The 16,513-nt window shown below is 43.2% G+C and overlaps 3 protein-coding genes across 4 annotated transcripts in view; 2 read left to right on the forward strand and 1 right to left on the reverse strand.

The window, feature by feature from the left end:
* The window catches only part of LOC129862196 (S-adenosylhomocysteine hydrolase-like protein 1), a 44,811-nt gene that overhangs the window by 14,649 nt on the left and 13,649 nt on the right, over positions 1 to 16,513 (forward strand). The window lies entirely within an intron of this gene.
* Positions 4,078 to 6,636, forward strand: LOC129862197 (uncharacterized). Its single transcript, XM_055933615.1, has 2 exons — positions 4,078 to 4,792; positions 5,173 to 6,636. The coding sequence occupies exons 1-2, from the start codon at positions 4,497 to 4,499 to the stop codon at positions 6,071 to 6,073; spliced, it is 1,197 nt and encodes a 398-aa protein (XP_055789590.1). The 5' UTR covers positions 4,078 to 4,496; the 3' UTR covers positions 6,074 to 6,636.
* LOC129862198 (transcription factor Adf-1-like) lies at positions 6,532 to 8,889 on the reverse strand. Of its 2 annotated transcripts, XM_055933617.1 has the most exons (3): positions 8,651 to 8,889; positions 7,633 to 8,328; positions 6,532 to 7,251 (listed from the first exon to the last, which is right to left on the reverse strand). In XM_055933617.1, the coding sequence occupies exons 1-3, from the start codon at positions 8,778 to 8,780 to the stop codon at positions 7,235 to 7,237; spliced, it is 843 nt and encodes a 280-aa protein (XP_055789592.1). In that variant the 5' UTR covers positions 8,781 to 8,889; the 3' UTR covers positions 6,532 to 7,234. The 2 variants fall into 2 exon arrangements, with proteins under 2 accessions (XP_055789592.1, XP_055789593.1); XM_055933618.1 differs by lacking the exon at positions 8,651 to 8,889 and having other exon boundaries at positions 7,633 to 8,609.

Raw genomic sequence — 16,513 nt, forward strand, 5'->3', positions numbered from 1 at the left:
CCCCTGTCAAATCATTCTACCGTCCCCGACTAGCCTACAGCGCATTTTCTGTATTAGCGGGTTAAAGTCGAGTGCAGGCCTCAGATTTTCACTTTATCACATATAGGCATAGTAAATAGTTGTGGGTGGGTTATTAGCAATTCCGGACGGTTGCGGGTGTACAAACAGCTGGCCCACACACAACTAATCTCTTGTGTAAGACACAGTCTACAAAAATACACTGAAACACCTACTTCAGCCAGTACACATCGTGTTAAAGACTTACACAGGTGAATCTGTCACTGTGAGAGGCATCACTGATGTCACAGTTCAGTTAAATGGACAAACTGAAAAGCTGCCACTATGTTGTGAAAGGAGACTATCCATCACTACTGGGACATTTGTGGCTGGAGAAAAATCTCACTAAACTGGCCATCAGTGCGTACAATGACATATGGAGACAGGCCTACCCGTCAAGAAACATGGAGATGTATTTAATGGAGTGCTGGGTAGCATGAAGGACATTACAGTGAAGCAAACTAACATTTCTGAAAGCACGACTCGTACCTTATGCTATTGGACCAAAAGTCGAGGCTGACTTGGACACTTTAGTCAAGAACAAAGTCCTGGAGCCCATCAGCATGGTTGAATGGGTAACACTCATCGTACGAAGGATGGTGGAATCAGGATATGTGGAGACTTTAATTACACAGTTAACCCTGTGTTGTCCGCTGAGCAGTATCTTCTACCACACATCAATGACCTTTTCCCGGGTTTAGCTGGGGGTCAAAGTTCAGCAAAATCAACCTCTGTCAAGCCTACTTGCAGATGTATGTGGATGAAAAGTCAAATGAGTATAATGCTACCTTAATGACATCCTCATTACTGGAAAGGACGAAGAGGACCATCTCCTGAACTTGGATGTGACCTTACAGAGACTTAAGGACTATGGACTGTGAGTTCGTAAGGACAAATGTGCATTCTTCTAATCATCGGTTGAATACCTCGGACACGGCATCGACACCACAGGCCTTCACACGGCTCTGTCCAAGGTCAAGGCTATCTTGGACGCCCCAGCTCCACAGAACATGAGCCAACTACCTTTTTTCCTGGGGTTACTGATTTTCAACGGATGCTTTATCCCAAGCTTAGCAACAAAGCTGAAGCTGCTGCATCAGTTTCTTTGTCAGAACAAAACATGGAAATCAACAGAACAATGTGAGGAAGAATTTTTGAAAACCAAGGAAATGTCAGGACCCGGTGCGAGAAACAGTCACTAATAAATCGTCAGAACCCAGAAGATGAGGCAGACACAGCAGTACTAGAGATGGTGGTTTAATAAAAGAACAAAATCTTCAGGCAAAGAAACTAAATCCACAATGTCCAAAAATAAAGCCAAGAGGCACAAAATGGAAATCCTCCAAAATACAAAAGAAACTCCACAAAGTGGTAAAAAACAGCAGGGAAAAACAAACCTCAAAAGACTACTCAAATAATACACAAGAACTAAACCAGAGAACCTCTGGAAAATCCAACAAGAGAAATATCTGTATAAAACAAGGCTTGGGCTGGGGCTGGGTGCTAACTTACAAACACTGAGCAAGGAACTGAGGAACACACAGGGTTTAAATACTAACAAGGGAATGACCTACAGGTGCAAACAATAATTAGAGCAAGAAAAACAAAAGGTACAAAAAAGGTGCAATGGGGACATCTAGTGACCAAAACCCGAACAGTCTTGGCCAAAACCTGACAGGAAACTCCTAAAATCTGAGCCACTGACGCACTTTGAACCATCATTGCCCATCCAACTACCTTGTGATGCTAGTCCATATGGTGTAGGTGCAATCGTGTGCCATATCATGCCTTCCGGTGAAGAGATACCGACCTCTTTCGCATCATGGACATTGAACAAAGGAGAAAGTAACTAAGCACAGATAGATTGGAAAGTCCTAGACATTGTTTTTGTAGTGCGTAAAATTCGCCAGTATCTGTACGGGAGGAAGTTCACCCTTTTTCCAGATCATCGTCTGCTGACAAGCGTCTTTGGACTGCATACTGTGATTCCGTCACTTGCTGCAAGCAGAATGCAAAGTTCCACATGTCAGAAGGTTCCCAATGTACCTCAACTTGCACCTCTTTATCCGTGGGATTGGCCGGAGGAGGCATGGCAAGGCATACACGTCAATTTTTGCAGGTCCATTCGAAGACAGAATGTTTCTTGTGATTGTGGATGTACATAGCAAGTGTCCAGAGGTTGAGGATCGCCACTCCAACTCGTTAGTGATAACGGTCCGCAGCTTGTGCCACAAGAAATGGCCACGTTCCTAAAGGTGAAAGGCGTACAGCACATCAGGTCCCAGCAGATTTCCCCGTGGGGCCCACAGTCACCTTCTCAGGACTGTTGTTCATAATGGGGAAAATTAATATAAGAGGAGAAGAGATGTACATTAAGGTTAAACCTTTCGCACCTCCTTACTTACCTTAGTTGTATGAACAAAGCATCATGGAAATTATGTGTGTTGATGGTTGAATTCTTGGGAGAGAGAGTTTTGAGTTAAAAAAAACTTTATTGGGTCTGGGAACCCACAACACAATAAACACTCAAACGAACAAAAACATGGTTAAACATCAATTAAACACACAACACCAAATCTTCCTCTACAGTAACTAAACACAACAGCCTCTGAATACCCCATATACTCATAAACAACCCAATGTTATTAACCATTTTGTAATAGGCGAACTCAACCCTCAGTCTCACTGCCAACATCCCCTCCAGCATTCCCACCACATCCACAGACCCCTGTCTCCGAATACTGTTCTTTCGTGTCTTCCAAATTGCTAATTTAACTGCCCCTGACACAAAGTTAAGCAAGAGAACTATACCCCTTTGACTAAACCTGTACTTTGGCCCAAATATAAACAATTGGGAAGAGAACTTCTCCCAGAGCTGAGAACCAACTAGTGATCAGGTCAATCATCCCAACCAACCTGGGACACTCTAAGAATAGATGTGCCAGAGTTTCAGACTCAGCACAGAATGGACACCCCTCCCCAACAGTAGGATCCAGGTGTACCAGATGAATATCGGTGGCTATAGCTCCATGTATTATCCTCAATTGGAGGTCAGCTGTCCTCTTATCAATAGGCAGTTTATATAAAGATCGCCAACAGCCTTTTGGGGAGGCACCTGGACAAACACACTCATAGATTATACCCCTTCCAGGGAAGAAGCACAGGACACTTTTACCCATTATGTACATGGCCTTCTTTCCCACTGCTTTGAACTCTCCCAACTCCAGGATATTGAAGGAAAGCAGCATCCCCACGTCCTCTTCTAAAGCCCCCGCAGCAGCACTAACATTCAGCACAGGGAACACATAATCCAGACCCTCCGTCCACCGATCAGAATTGTAAGTATCAGTCACATAGTGCCGATGAAGTACTGGCAAGGAATTGCAGGCCTCAGCTACGACCATCCTCAGTAGCCGAGATGATTGGATCCCCGCTCTTTCTCCCAGCTCTTCCAACGATCTGCTCCTGCTCCGTATCAGACGACCCAGCTTGGTACACCCCACACCTAACAGGCATGAACGTAGGCTGGCTGAACCCATAGCACAGGACTGGATGACAGTGTTATAAAAAATAGGCTCTTCATAAAGCCACATCCCTGGTGGGGTTCCGGCCTTATGGGACATGTCGAAAACTCTCCAAGCCTGCATAACAGACTCATAGAATGGAGTCAGGCAAGACAAATCACCCCCCTCTAGCTTTAAGAAGAAAAGGTGCTTGTCTTAACCCAAACAACACACTCTCCTCATCAATGAGTCGACTGAGTCGACCCAGCTAGAACCATCACTGTACAACAGTCTCTGCGCTGCTTGAAGCCGGAATGCCATGATCCTAGAAGAAATGTCCACCAGGCCTTGCCAAGTCTTCATCCCATCTCTGCCCCACTGAAGCCCCACGGCTAAACGTGGAGCGGACACTATCTGAAATTGACCTGCCCACAGCAATTCACTTTTTCACCAATTAACTCTAGATGAGGAGGCCCCCTCATACACCTTTAAAGCGTTTGAGAGAACCTTACGCTTCGAACACACCGACTGCGTTATTGCGTTTCGATACACCAGAAGTACATTCATTTCCAATGGAACGCTGCATTTGCCTTGCAGCATTGCGTTGCAGAGGCAGTTGCAGTGCGTTCTGTGTGGTGCATACGTTCGATAAATCGAACGTATGCATCAAATTGTATGAGTGGACTTGACAGAAAGTAGCAAAAGTAGATTTTTATTTTTGCACACATTCAGTACAAATTTGGGATTACATAAAAACAGTTTGATTGCATCATTTCTTTACATTTTTTATTTATTTATTTGCCAAGTATATTATTTATTCGATGACATCCTCAAATTAATTGTGAGAGCCTATAATATAATTTCCCTCCAAAATGCAGTTTTGGAGCGAAATGCAATAATAAATAGTCAAGATAGGCAGAGTAGGCTCTTTCAACAATGAGACCAACGTTGAGGAAGGTGGTCTTGATCGCGCTGTTGGGCCGGGACCAGCCCCGCCGAAAGCGCAGGTCTGTGTGGGTTCAGAGATGGTTAAAGTCCCGAAAGCAGGCAGGGGAGTTCCACCGTCTAATTCAAGAGCTTCGACTGTTTGGAGAGGAATTCCGAAGTTACTTTCGTCTGGACCGAAGCCAGTTCGATCACCTACTCCAGATGGTTGGAGCCAGGATCGCCCGGATGGATACCAACTACCGGGAGTCCATCAGCCCAGTTGAACGCCTGGCGATTTGTCTCCGGTAAGCTACATTCTAGTACATTTTTAAAGCCTTTGGTACCATAATTGATTGATATTTGATACAGTGTTTTTATGTGCAACCTAGCTAGCTAAAGAGCTCTAGTTAATAGTCCCTATTTGACATCAGATGTACTTTTACAGAATGTTCATTGGGACTATAACTTTTCCCAAAGTTGGTTTATAATCCTTTTTTAATTATGCAATGTTACCAAATGAAAAGAAAGGTGCCTTCTGCCCTGATGAAGGCATTGTTAATGGTGGTTGATGAGTATTACATTATAATTAGTATAGCATAATAAACAGTAATGAGGTAGCTATATGAGTAGATATAATATGTGGGTGGAATTCAAGTTACACACAATATTTATCATTATATTTTAGATTCTTGGCGACAGGGGACTCCTACAGGACCATAGGATTCAGCTTCCGAGTTGGACGGTCCACGGTGGCAGGCATTGTCCCCTCTGTGGCACAAGCCATTTGGGACTGTCTGGTTGGTGAATACATGCCTGTCCCCAAGGAGGAAGACTGGAGGGCCATCGCTGCCGAGTTCCTGGAGAGGTGGAATTTCCCCAACTGTCTTGGCTCCATTGACGGGAAACATGTAGTAATCCAGGCTCCACCCTGCTCAGGTTCGCAATTCTACAACTACAAGGGTACATATTCAGTTGTACTCTTGGCTGTAGTAGATGCCATCTACTGTTTCCGTGTTGTCGATGTTGGTGCTTACGGCAAGGGAAGTGATGGCGGGACCCTCCGGGACTCTGCCTTTGGCCAGGCACTTCAGGATGGCACCCTGGATATTCCACCACCTGCATCACTCCCTGGGGCTGAAGACCTGGGACCTGTTCCCCACATCTTCGTCGGCGATGAGGCCTTCCCTTTAAGACCCAACCTCATGAGGCCCTACGCTGGACGCCAGCTGCCATTGCCAAAGCCTGTAAGGATCTTTAACAAACGACTGTCCAGGGCAAGGTTAGTTGTTGAATGCGCCTTTGGGATTCTGGCAGCCCGATGGAGAATGTATCGGAGAGTGCTTGGTCTCAGCCCCTCAAATGTCGATGCCTGCGTGAAGGCCACATGTGTTCTCCACAACTACCTGCGGAGGTCATTCCAGGAGCCGCTCCGGATGGAGATGGGCACGCCAAATGGTCACCTTCCTGATGTCACCAGGGCAGGTGCCAACAACGCCCCCAGACAGGCACTCCAGGTGAGGGAGAAGCTGACCACCTACTTCTCATCGCCAGCAGGTGAAGTCCCATGGCAGTATGCCGTGGAGTGAAACTGCTCTTTTAAAAGCCCCCTAACATAAAGGTTATTTTAAGAACCATCCACCGTTGTCCATAAAATTGCATTTTTCCCCCAGATTATTTTATGTCTCATTGTCTCTCTTCATTTGGAAGCTATATTTAAGTGACATTTGGGAGTAAAGACCACACCTTAATAACCCCTTCCCTCTCCCATTAACGTCAGTATTATACACACCTGGCATGGTACATCAGGTGAGCGGGAGCACTAATTAAGGTTATACGACATACAGTTAGTATGATAACAAAGGGAAAGGGTAACCTAGGGTCCATACAAATAGTACAGTTTACCACCATGTTCACTGGCCTGACAAAATACAGGTGAAAAAAAAGCTAAATAGGAAGAGAATGTGTTTTTACTTTCATCTTGTCTTAGATCTGCAGGTGTAGGGAAGAAATAAGCAGATTAAGTCTAAATTAGATATGAAACAACTGACTATGAAAACATTATAATTTAATAAGTATTCAAGTACAGGAAAGAACATGACAGGTATGTGTGTTGTAAAAATGTTTTAAAAAATTAAACTATTGAAAGAGGTGTGTATGTGCGTGTAAAAAATAAATAAAATGAATGTGTAGCCTGTAATCTGTAAGGGAACAACAAGAGCATGTATTTTTGGCACAAATGCAGACCATTAAAGGGACTACTCATAAAGCCTAGACGTAGTAGGGGAACTTCAGACATGGCCATAAAGAGAGAGAGGGCAGGGCACAGGAGATCTGACGTATGAAGAGGTGTGTGTGTGTGTGTGTTTCTGCAAAAAAGGAAATAATATGTAGCCATAACACGGCTAAACAAATGGCCCCTGGACCTCATGGACCAGTCGATGGAACATAACTTCACAAAAAGTTTCAACACCCTGGTTTTCAAGTGGCTTTAAAGGAAATAAATATATTGACCTTTAGTCTCGTAAGACACCAAGAGCATCTGTGAAAACTCCGTATGAGTTTCAATTCAGAAATCTATGTAACACTAATAATGAATGCTATCCTAAGAATTTATAAACAAATGACTTTATGAATTGACTGAATTTAAACAGAACTGACGTGTGTGAAAAGAAAGGTAGAATGAGGGAGGTCAAAACAACAACCAGACAACTCCTCTCCTCTTCCTGTCCTTCCTGTGAGCTGGCCGGCTAAATTGACTCCATTTCTGAAAGGGAAGAGAAAAACAACACATACAAGCTTAACATAATATGACACCATAAAAGGTGAGATTTATGTTAACTAAATACTGCTTGTGTAGTTAGTGGCATAAATATAGGAACAGTGTGGTAAAGTTTTTAATACTTGCTGTTTACTCATGGAATTTGTATTTCAGATCAAAAGATAATTATGACAGGGAAACATTTAGACAGCAACCTGTTTGGGGATAGTTTCTAACCCAGAAACAACAGCTATACATTTGCCTCATATTAATACTTTGATCTGAAATACCAATTAACCTACATGAGTATACTCTAAAAATGACCTACTTTACTTCACTGTCGCACACTTATGACACTACCTGTGATGTGGAGAAAAAAAAACGTACCATTGAACTCGGCTTGGAAAAGCAGCTGATACATTTGAACCTTGACTGCTGCTTTTCTTTGCTGAGGCAGCCTCTTCAGGGTTGGCACCAGGCTCATGGCAAAGAGGGTCTCTTCATCCTCCTTCCTGTGAGCATCAGGTTGGGCTGCATCCCTCTCCACGGCTTGGAGGAGCCTCTGCTGAAATGAATTGAGTGGATCTGGGGGCTGGTACCTCCGATGACGCCTGGTGTGACGTTGTTCCTCTTCGTTTCTCTCCACGGCCACATCCTGTTCAACGAGGTCCTCAGTGGTCACTTCCGTGAGGTTCATAATAATCTCAGGCGGTCCTAGATCCAGAGGTGCTTCCTCCATTTCATCATCTTCCATGGCTGCACCGGTGGAGGTCATACTCGTGGATGATGTTGTAGAGGGTCTCACTACACCGGTGGAGGTGATGGTCGCACTTGTAGGTGACGTTGAGGGTCTTGATGCACCAGTGGCGACAACACTTGTGGATGACGTAAGGGGTCTGGCTTTAAAATTGCCACTCGTTGCCCTAGGCACAATAAATGGATCCAGAAAAGACAGAATGTGGCAGAAGCGCCAAGGCTGCTGGCCTGAAGCTGCTGACCCAGACCTCTTCTTCTCTTTCTCTGCCCTTCTCTCTCTCTGATACCTGTCCCTGAGTCCTCTCCACTTCCTCCTACAGTCTTCTTCTACATAGACATGAACATGATAAGCCAAACCATTACCATAGTTATTAGATAGCTATCATGGACATGTCACCTACTGTACACATAGACACACACGGTTATTTGACCCAATTAACAGGGGTACAGTAGTATCTACTATTTCCATGACTATTTATCTAGCATTCACACTCTTTCAAACATGAACATTTGGTAAAGTTATTAGGGGTAGTAACTAGCATAATTTATTTGACTATTTCTTTCACACACACCTCATTGGCTAGGTTAGCAAGCTAGGTTAGCTAACGCTAACTAGCCACATCTAGCACAAGCTCACTACTAAACTGACCTGGCAATCCTACTATCGTGGACACTTGTCTCCAAGCAGCATTTTTTGTGTTTATGTCCCTGTAGCTGTCAGCAGTTGTGTCAAAAAGACACGGTTTTGAGGATACTGCGAAAATGATTCTCTCCTCCATGTGTCCAACCGCATGCGACCATTTGCAAAAGGTACCTGCATCAGTATAGTTGCCTAGTTGCGCAAAATGTTATGCAGCAGTGATGCAATGACGCAGCCGGTGTGTTCGAAGCGTTAAAATCCTCACCCCCTGTAATAAAAACTGTCATGTCATCGGCATACGCAGACAGTGCTATCGTGGGACCCTTCATAACCCCCGGCACAGAGAAACCAGTAAGCCTTGCTCTTAAAAAAACAAACCATTGGTTCAATTGCCAGACAATATAACTGTCCTGAAATTGGGCATCCCTGCCTAATACCCCTTTGGATAGGCATGGGGCAGCTCAAACCACCCCCCACCTCCCCCATACATGAAGCCCCAGCATACAGTAAGCTTATCCAAGACAAAAAAACATCCCCAAACCAAAAAGCTTTCATTGTTTTGAACAAGTATAGGTGGTCCACACGGTCAAAAGCCTTCTCCTGATCAAAAGAAAGCAAACCCACAATCACATCAAACAGTTTACAAATGTCTAAAACATCTCTTATTAGAAACAAGTCATCAACAATAGAGCGGTCAAGTACACAGTAAGACTGGTCTTTGTGGACCAACAGCCCCAGATATTCTTTCAACCTGTTTGAGAGACACTGAGATATAATTGTATATTCTATACACAGCAATGCAACAGGTCGGCAGTTTTTTAAAAGAGCCAAATCCCCCTGTTTTGGCAACAATGACACAGCACATTGACAGGATACAAGAAGAAAACCCTCATGAAAAGATTCACACACCACTTCATAAAAATCCCTCCCAATAGAACCCTAAAAGTTCTTATAGAAATCAGATGGTAAACCATCGATGCCAGGGGCTCGGCCTGACGAGAGCTGCATAACTGCAGTGGACAGCTCCTGCAGAGTAATGTCAGAGTCCAAAGCAGCTCTCTGCTCAGGGTCCAATTGAGGAAGTCCATGTAACAACTCTTCAGCACACAGAGGATCACAATCCTCTGACTTATAGAGGTCAGAGTAGAAATCCACGGCATGTTGGCGCATCTCACCGTTGTCCGTGGTCACCTTGCCATCAGGGAGACGAAGGCAGACCATCTGTTTGCGTTGCAATGTTGACTGTCCTAGTGGTTAAAAGAAAAGTCCTAGCAGCATCCATACCCTTGAGGGTAGCAAAGCGAGACCTAATCAAGACACCCTTCACTCTTTCATGTAAAAACGACCTCAGTTCATGTCTCTTGTCCTGTAAGTTAATGACTAGTCCAGGGTCATTCTGAGTGAGCAACTATAATATAATATGCATATTGTACGATCTAGAATAGAGTACGAAGCAGTTAAATTTGGGCAGGATGTTTTACAAAGTGAAAACAGCGCCCCCATATTGACAAGAAGTTTTAAGGTTTCCTTTATTTGATCAAATACAGCAATACGCTCTGTACCCTCATTAGGAGCATAAACATAAAAAATATGAAAAATCTCTGTTGTAGATACCACAGTCACCCCTAAGCCTGAGGAAAACAAAATTGCCACCCTAGCAATAAAATTAGTACCATGACTGAGTATATGCTGCCCCTCCCAACACATACCCCAGTCAACCTCATTAGCCTCATCACTATGTGTCTCCTGTAGATAAACTAAATTTAAACTTCTCTTGGATGGGGGGCAGTATTTTCACGTTTGGATGAAAAGCGGGCCCAGAGTAAACTGCCTCCTACTCAGTCCCAGATGCTAATATATGCGTATTATTAGTAGTATTGGATAGAAAACACTCTGAAGTTTCTAGAACTGTTTGAATCATGTCTGTGACTATAACAGAACTTATTTGGCAGGCAAAACCCCGAGGACAAACCATTCAGATTTTTTTTTTGAGGTCACTCTCTTTTCAATGGGTTGTCATTGGGAATCCAGATTTCTAAGGAACCTTCCTGCAGTTCCTATCGCTTCCACTGGATGTCAACAGTCTTTAGAAATTGGTTAAAGGATTTTCCTTTGAGAAATGAAGAAGTAGCCATGTTCAGAATGAGGCTCCAGTGAAGTGTACTGTTTGTTAGAGGCGCGTGACCAGAAAGCATGCTACACATTGTATTCCTCCGGTATTGAACACAGATCATCCCGTCTTCAATTATATCGATTATTTACGTAAAAAAATACCTAAAGTTGTATTACAAAAGTATTTTGAAATGTTAGGACAATGCTTACAGGTAACTTTTGAGATATTTTGTAGTCACGTTGTGCAAGTTGGAACCAGTGTTTTTCTGGATCAAACGCGCCAAATAAATGGACATTTTGGATATATATCGATGGAATTAATCGAACAAAAGGACCATTTGTGATGTTTATGGGACATATTGGAGTGCCAACAGAAGAAGCTCGTCAAAGGTAAGGCATGAATTATATCTTTATTTCTGCGTTTTGTGTCGCGCCTGGAGAGTTGAAATATGATGGTCTGTGTTTGTTTGCTTGGTTGCTATCCTCAAATAATAGCATTGTTTGCTTTCGCCGTAAAGCATATTTGAAATCTGACACGTTGGATGGATTCACAACAAGTGTAGCTTTAATTTGGTATATTGAATGTGTGATTTCACGAAAGTTAAATTTTTATAGTAATGTATTTGAATTTGGCGCTCTGCATTTTCACTGGATGTTGGCCAGGTGGGACGCTACCGTCCCACACATCCCAGAGAGGTTTTAAGCTTTTTCTGTATTATTACTTCTAATACCCAAGCCCTCTTATTCCTGTCCCTTCCCCCATTAATATTGAGAGAACCTACCCTTAGTACCACCATATAGAAAAAAGAAAGGAAAAACAGAGAAACCACAGAGAAACCAGACAAAGAGAAATAAGCACCCTATGAGACATGATAATTATAATTGTTTTAAGTTTCTCTTAATTACCACATTTCCTACTACCTTTTGTTGCCGTGACAGCAGTAACAAATTCCCTCAAGTGGAAACGCTTCTTCACACTCAACTGGTCTAACCACACTGTCTTCTGTAACACCACAGCTGACCTCACAAACTTATCAACAACAACAAAAAATCTGGCAATTTAACAGATTTCCCAAAAGTCTGGTCTAGGAACCCATTTACCTCATCTAGATTGTAAATTGAGTCATTGACAGCTTCTATCATATCAGCAGGGATATCAGAAATATCCATATCCTTCTCCTGATCCTCCTCAACTGAGGCCACAGACCCCTGACTCCCCTCTGCCACATCCCTCTCCATTATGAGCAATGAGGTACAGGAGGAGGTTCAGGCTAGTTTCCCAAGCAGTGGAGTAGATGCTCGGTACGTGTGATAGGGTGCAAGAAAACTAACCCCAGACACCACTCACACTCGCTCATAAAATTCCCAGCATGCACCAAACACTCCCAGCATGCAGAGAGAGAGAGAGCGCTCCCCTTCCACAACTAGCAAGAATAAGAGTAGTCACTGGGCAAGTGAGCTCTCACAGTTTATGTGTGTGTGTAATTGTCCATGGTTTCTGTGTTTGAACATGCTTGTGTTTGTTTTTCCACACCTTTCCTTTAGACACACACAGGTAGCACATAATGTTCTAAGAACCATATTTTGAGCTTTGTAAGAGCGTGGTTGTCCTATGCTTTTTTTTTCTGGGAATGGTGCAGGATAGTTGCTTGGATTTGGAACATTCTGAGAAAATCTTAGAAAATGGTCAACAACAAAAACAAAATCTTGGTATTTCATTACTTTAACAGAACGTTGGATAAATTTAATTTTACAAATTATAATGTTCTAGGAACATTCTCCAACTGGTTTGACATTGGGAATGTTCTCAAATAGTTCAGAAAATTTTAAGAAACAACATTCTTCTAGGTAATTTCAGTACTTCAGCATAACATTTCCCACAGGTTTCCTCGTGGTTCTATTTAAAGTAATGTTCTCAAATTTTTCAGAGAACGTTAAGAAAACTTTCCATAAAAAGCACAAGACAGCTTTAGTAACGTTCAGAGATCATCAAAGAATGTTATATAAAAACATATACATTCTGTTCTCAGCATCAACAAAACTATCTCTATCCCCCAGCATGTGTTCAGGTATGTTGGCCACACCCACTAATTGGTCACACTGGATCACTGAGTGCTTATTTCCTTTGAAATGGGGTCTGTTTGAATAGACTAAAATGAACAGCTTTGTATGTGTAAAAAAATACAAGGCATGTGTAGCGGACATGAGTCGGTCATGGTCACGTGATGTGGTAGCCCCACCTGAGAACTTCAAAACCAGTGTCTGCCCTCCACCCAAGAGGGAATTTCGTCTTGGTCTAATAGTTTAAGATGTTGGTTGTTCCTGTGGGAGACCTGGGTTCATATACTGTGTGTTACATATGCTAGCTCCATCCTGGTGGTGCAGTGAACTATTTCCATGGATAGACAACCTAAGATTATAAGTTAGAATCTCACTGATGCCATGTCACAATATAAAATAAATGAATTTGCATGATTAATTCCTAAGGAAAATAATTTCCATGTGCCCTACCCCAAAATAAGATAGCAGTGTTATTATTGAACAATTCTGTGAAAGTTTTAAGGAAGTTATTCAAAAACATCCAAATAACCTATAATTTCCATTCTCATATCGTTACAAGGAATCAGAGTAAAACATTCTCAGACCTTCCCAGCAACTTAAAAATAAAGGTTCACAGAAAAGGCAATATTTTACTTTCTACTCTCAGAACATTTCAAAAACGTTCAGTTTTACTGGTCTGGAAACATATGGCTTCGTTCCAACAACCAATCTGAAACCAAAAACATGCGTTCCCACAAATTCCAGGGAACTAAATGTGCTAGCTGGGAATTCTGATACACTCAGAGACACACACAAACTCACATGCACACACACTTCTGTGTTTTTTATGTTTATGCTTGGGAATCAGAGAACACTCCAAACGTTGTTCATATTCATTACAGGCTTCAAGTGATCCTGTATAAACTCTCTCCCTGCCTCCATACCTCCCCTCCTTCTCTCCCTCTTTCTTTACCAGCCCTCCATCCTGGAACCGCTCCTCCCGTCTTCTCAGCTCACAAAGGCTCTTTTCTTCTTTGGCCCACTCCTTTTTCTCTCTTCTGTCTCTCCTCTCACCTGCCTCCTCTAACAGATGTAGGATCTTAATTTGAGAATTTCCCTGCACAGCAGGAAATGCAATTCCTGTGTATTCGTGTATTCAGTGTATTCACAGTTTAGAAAGGCTTTTTAAGTTTGTAATTTCCACTTTGTCAAGGACAAAAGATGGACTTGATTTTCCCTAATGAAAAATGTATCAACCCCTACAAAAAATGTCCATTAATTATAATCCTCATAATAATTCACATTTCCTGTTGCTGCATGATTATTTTCCTGCTGTAGCAAACTGGATCAAATTAAGGTCCTACATACTGTATGTACCAGTAACCTGGGCCTGAGAGCATAGGGTGTAGCGCCTCTCAGTGTGTTAGCTTAGCAAGCCTTTATCCCTGAACCTTCAAATCAAACGCGGTCAGGTCACAGTCGAGCACGGTCCGTCCACGGTTAAATACAGTCTTTGTGTGGTGGAAGGCGTTTGTTCTGACAGCATGAAGAAGGTGTACAGCCTGGTCAACTTGAACAAAACCAAGGAACAGAAGGCAGTTCAGGCCATCTGTATCAAGGTATCTCTGTTGTAGTCTATAGTATCTGTAGTTCTGTCAGTCTTCATCAAGGTATCTCTGTTCTAGACTCTGTCGCTGGTCTCTTTATTACAGTCGATCTGTATCAAGGCACACTAAATTACAAAAAAGTATGTGGACACCTACTTGTCGAAAATCTCATTCCAAAATCATGGGCATTAATATGGAGTTGGTCCACCCTTTGCTGCTATAACAGCCTCCACTCTTCTGGGAAGGCTTTCCACTAGATGTTGGAACATTGCTGCGGGAACTTGCTTCGATTCAGCCACAAGAGCATTAGTGAGGTCGGGCACTGATGTTGGGCGATTAGGCTGGCTTGCAGTCGGCATTCCAATTCATCCCAAAGGTGTTCGATGTGGTTGAGGTCAGGGCTCTATGCAGGCCAGTCAAGTTCTTCCACACCGATCTCGACAGATCATTTCTGTATGGACCTTGCTTTGTGTGTCATGCTGAAACAGGAAAGGGCTTTCACCAAACTGTTGCCACAAAGTTAGAAGCACAGAATCGTCTAGAATGTCATTGTGTACTGTGCGTTAAGATTTCCATTCAATGGAACTAAGGGGCCTAGCCAGAACCATAAAAAACAGCCCTAGACCATTATTCCTCCTCCACCAATCTTAACATTTGGCACTTTACATTGTGGCAGGTAGCGTTCTCCTGGCATTTGCCAATTCCAGATTCGTCAGTCGGACTGCCAGATGGTGAAGTGTGATTCATCACTCCAGAGAACGCGTTTCCACTGCTCCAGAGTCCAATGGCGCAAGCTTTACACCACTCCATCCGACACTTGGCATTGCACATGTTGATCTTAGGCTTGTGTGCAGATGCTCGGCCATGGAAACCCCTTTCATTAAGCTCCCGAAGAACAGTTATTGTGCTGAAGTTGCTTCCAGAGGCAGTTTGTAACTCGATAGTGACTGTTGCAACCCAGGACAGATTATTTTTACGCGCTATGCGCTTCAGCATTCGTTGGTCCCATTCCATGAGCTTGTGTGGCCTACCACCTCGTGGCTGAGCCGTTGTTGCTCCAAGACTTTCCACTTCACAATAACAGCACTTACAGTTGACCGGGGCAGCTCTAGCAGAGCAGAAATTTGATGAACTGACTCGTTGGAAAGGCGACATGCTATGACAGTGCCACATTGAAAGTTACTGAGCTCTCCAGTAAGGCCATTCTGCTTCCAATGTTTGTCTATGGAAATTGCATGACTGTGGGCTCGATGTTATACACCTGTCAGCAACAGGTGTGGCTGAAATATCCGAATCCACTAATTTGAAGGGGTGTCCACATACTTTTGTATATGCAGTACATTCAGGAACGTATTCAGACACCTTGACTTTTTCCACATTTTGATACGTTACAGCCTTATTCAAAAATGGATTCAATCGTTTTTTCCCCTCATCAATCTACACACGATACCCCATAATGACAATGCAAAAACAGTTTTTTAGATTTTTTTGCAAATGCATAAAAAAACAAAACGGAAATATCACATTTACACAAGTATTCAGACCCTTTACTCAGTACTTTGATGAAGCACCTTTGGCAGCAATTACAACCTCGAGTCTTCTTTTGTATGACGCTACAAGCTTGGCACACCTGTATTTGGGGAGTTTCTCCCATTCTTCCCTGCAGATTCTCTTAAGCTCTGTCAGGTTGGATCGGGAGCGTCGCTGCACAGCTATTTTCAGGTATCTCCAGAGATGTTCAATCAGGTTCAAGTCCGGGCTCTGACTGTGCCACTCAAGGACATTCAGAGACTTGTCCCGAAGCCACTGCTGCGTTGTCTTGGCTGTGTGCTTAGGGTCGTTGTCCTGTTGGAAGGTGAACCTTCGCCCCAGTTTGAGGTCCTGAGCGCTCTGGAGCAGGTTTTCATCTCTGGTATCTCTAGTTCAGTCAATCTGTATCAAGGTATCTCTGTATCCTCCCCAGGTTGAATTACTTCTACCTCTCTGTGGGAAGGTACCAATACCTCTGCTGTATGTGATTTAATTATTTGAGAGTGGATTAGTTGCACCCAGAGTGTGGATCCGAATTTCTCCTGGCCCATAGAGTACATTCAAGGTAAGGAAGCACATAAGT

Source organism: Salvelinus fontinalis, chromosome 9 (assembly GCF_029448725.1).
Source record: "Salvelinus fontinalis isolate EN_2023a chromosome 9, ASM2944872v1, whole genome shotgun sequence".
NCBI classification, from domain to species: Eukaryota; Metazoa; Chordata; class Actinopteri; order Salmoniformes; family Salmonidae; genus Salvelinus; species Salvelinus fontinalis.

Excerpts from the sequence above, each read along its gene's own strand:
- LOC129862197 (XM_055933615.1), top strand. The coding sequence starts at position 4,497 with ATGAGACCAACGTTGAGGAAGGTGGTCTTGATCGCGCTGTTGGGCCGG. Across the intron at positions 4,793-5,172 it reads CGCCTGGCGATTTGTCTCCG|ATTCTTGGCGACAGGGGACT; the intron begins GTAAGCTACATT and ends ATTATATTTTAG.
- LOC129862198 (XM_055933617.1), bottom strand. The coding sequence starts at position 8,780 with ATGGAGGAGAGAATCATTTTCGCAGTATCCTCAAAACCGTGTCTTTTT. Across the intron at positions 8,329-8,650 it reads CACGATAGTAGGATTGCCAG|AAGAAGACTGTAGGAGGAAG; the intron begins GTCAGTTTAGTA and ends ATGTCTATGTAG.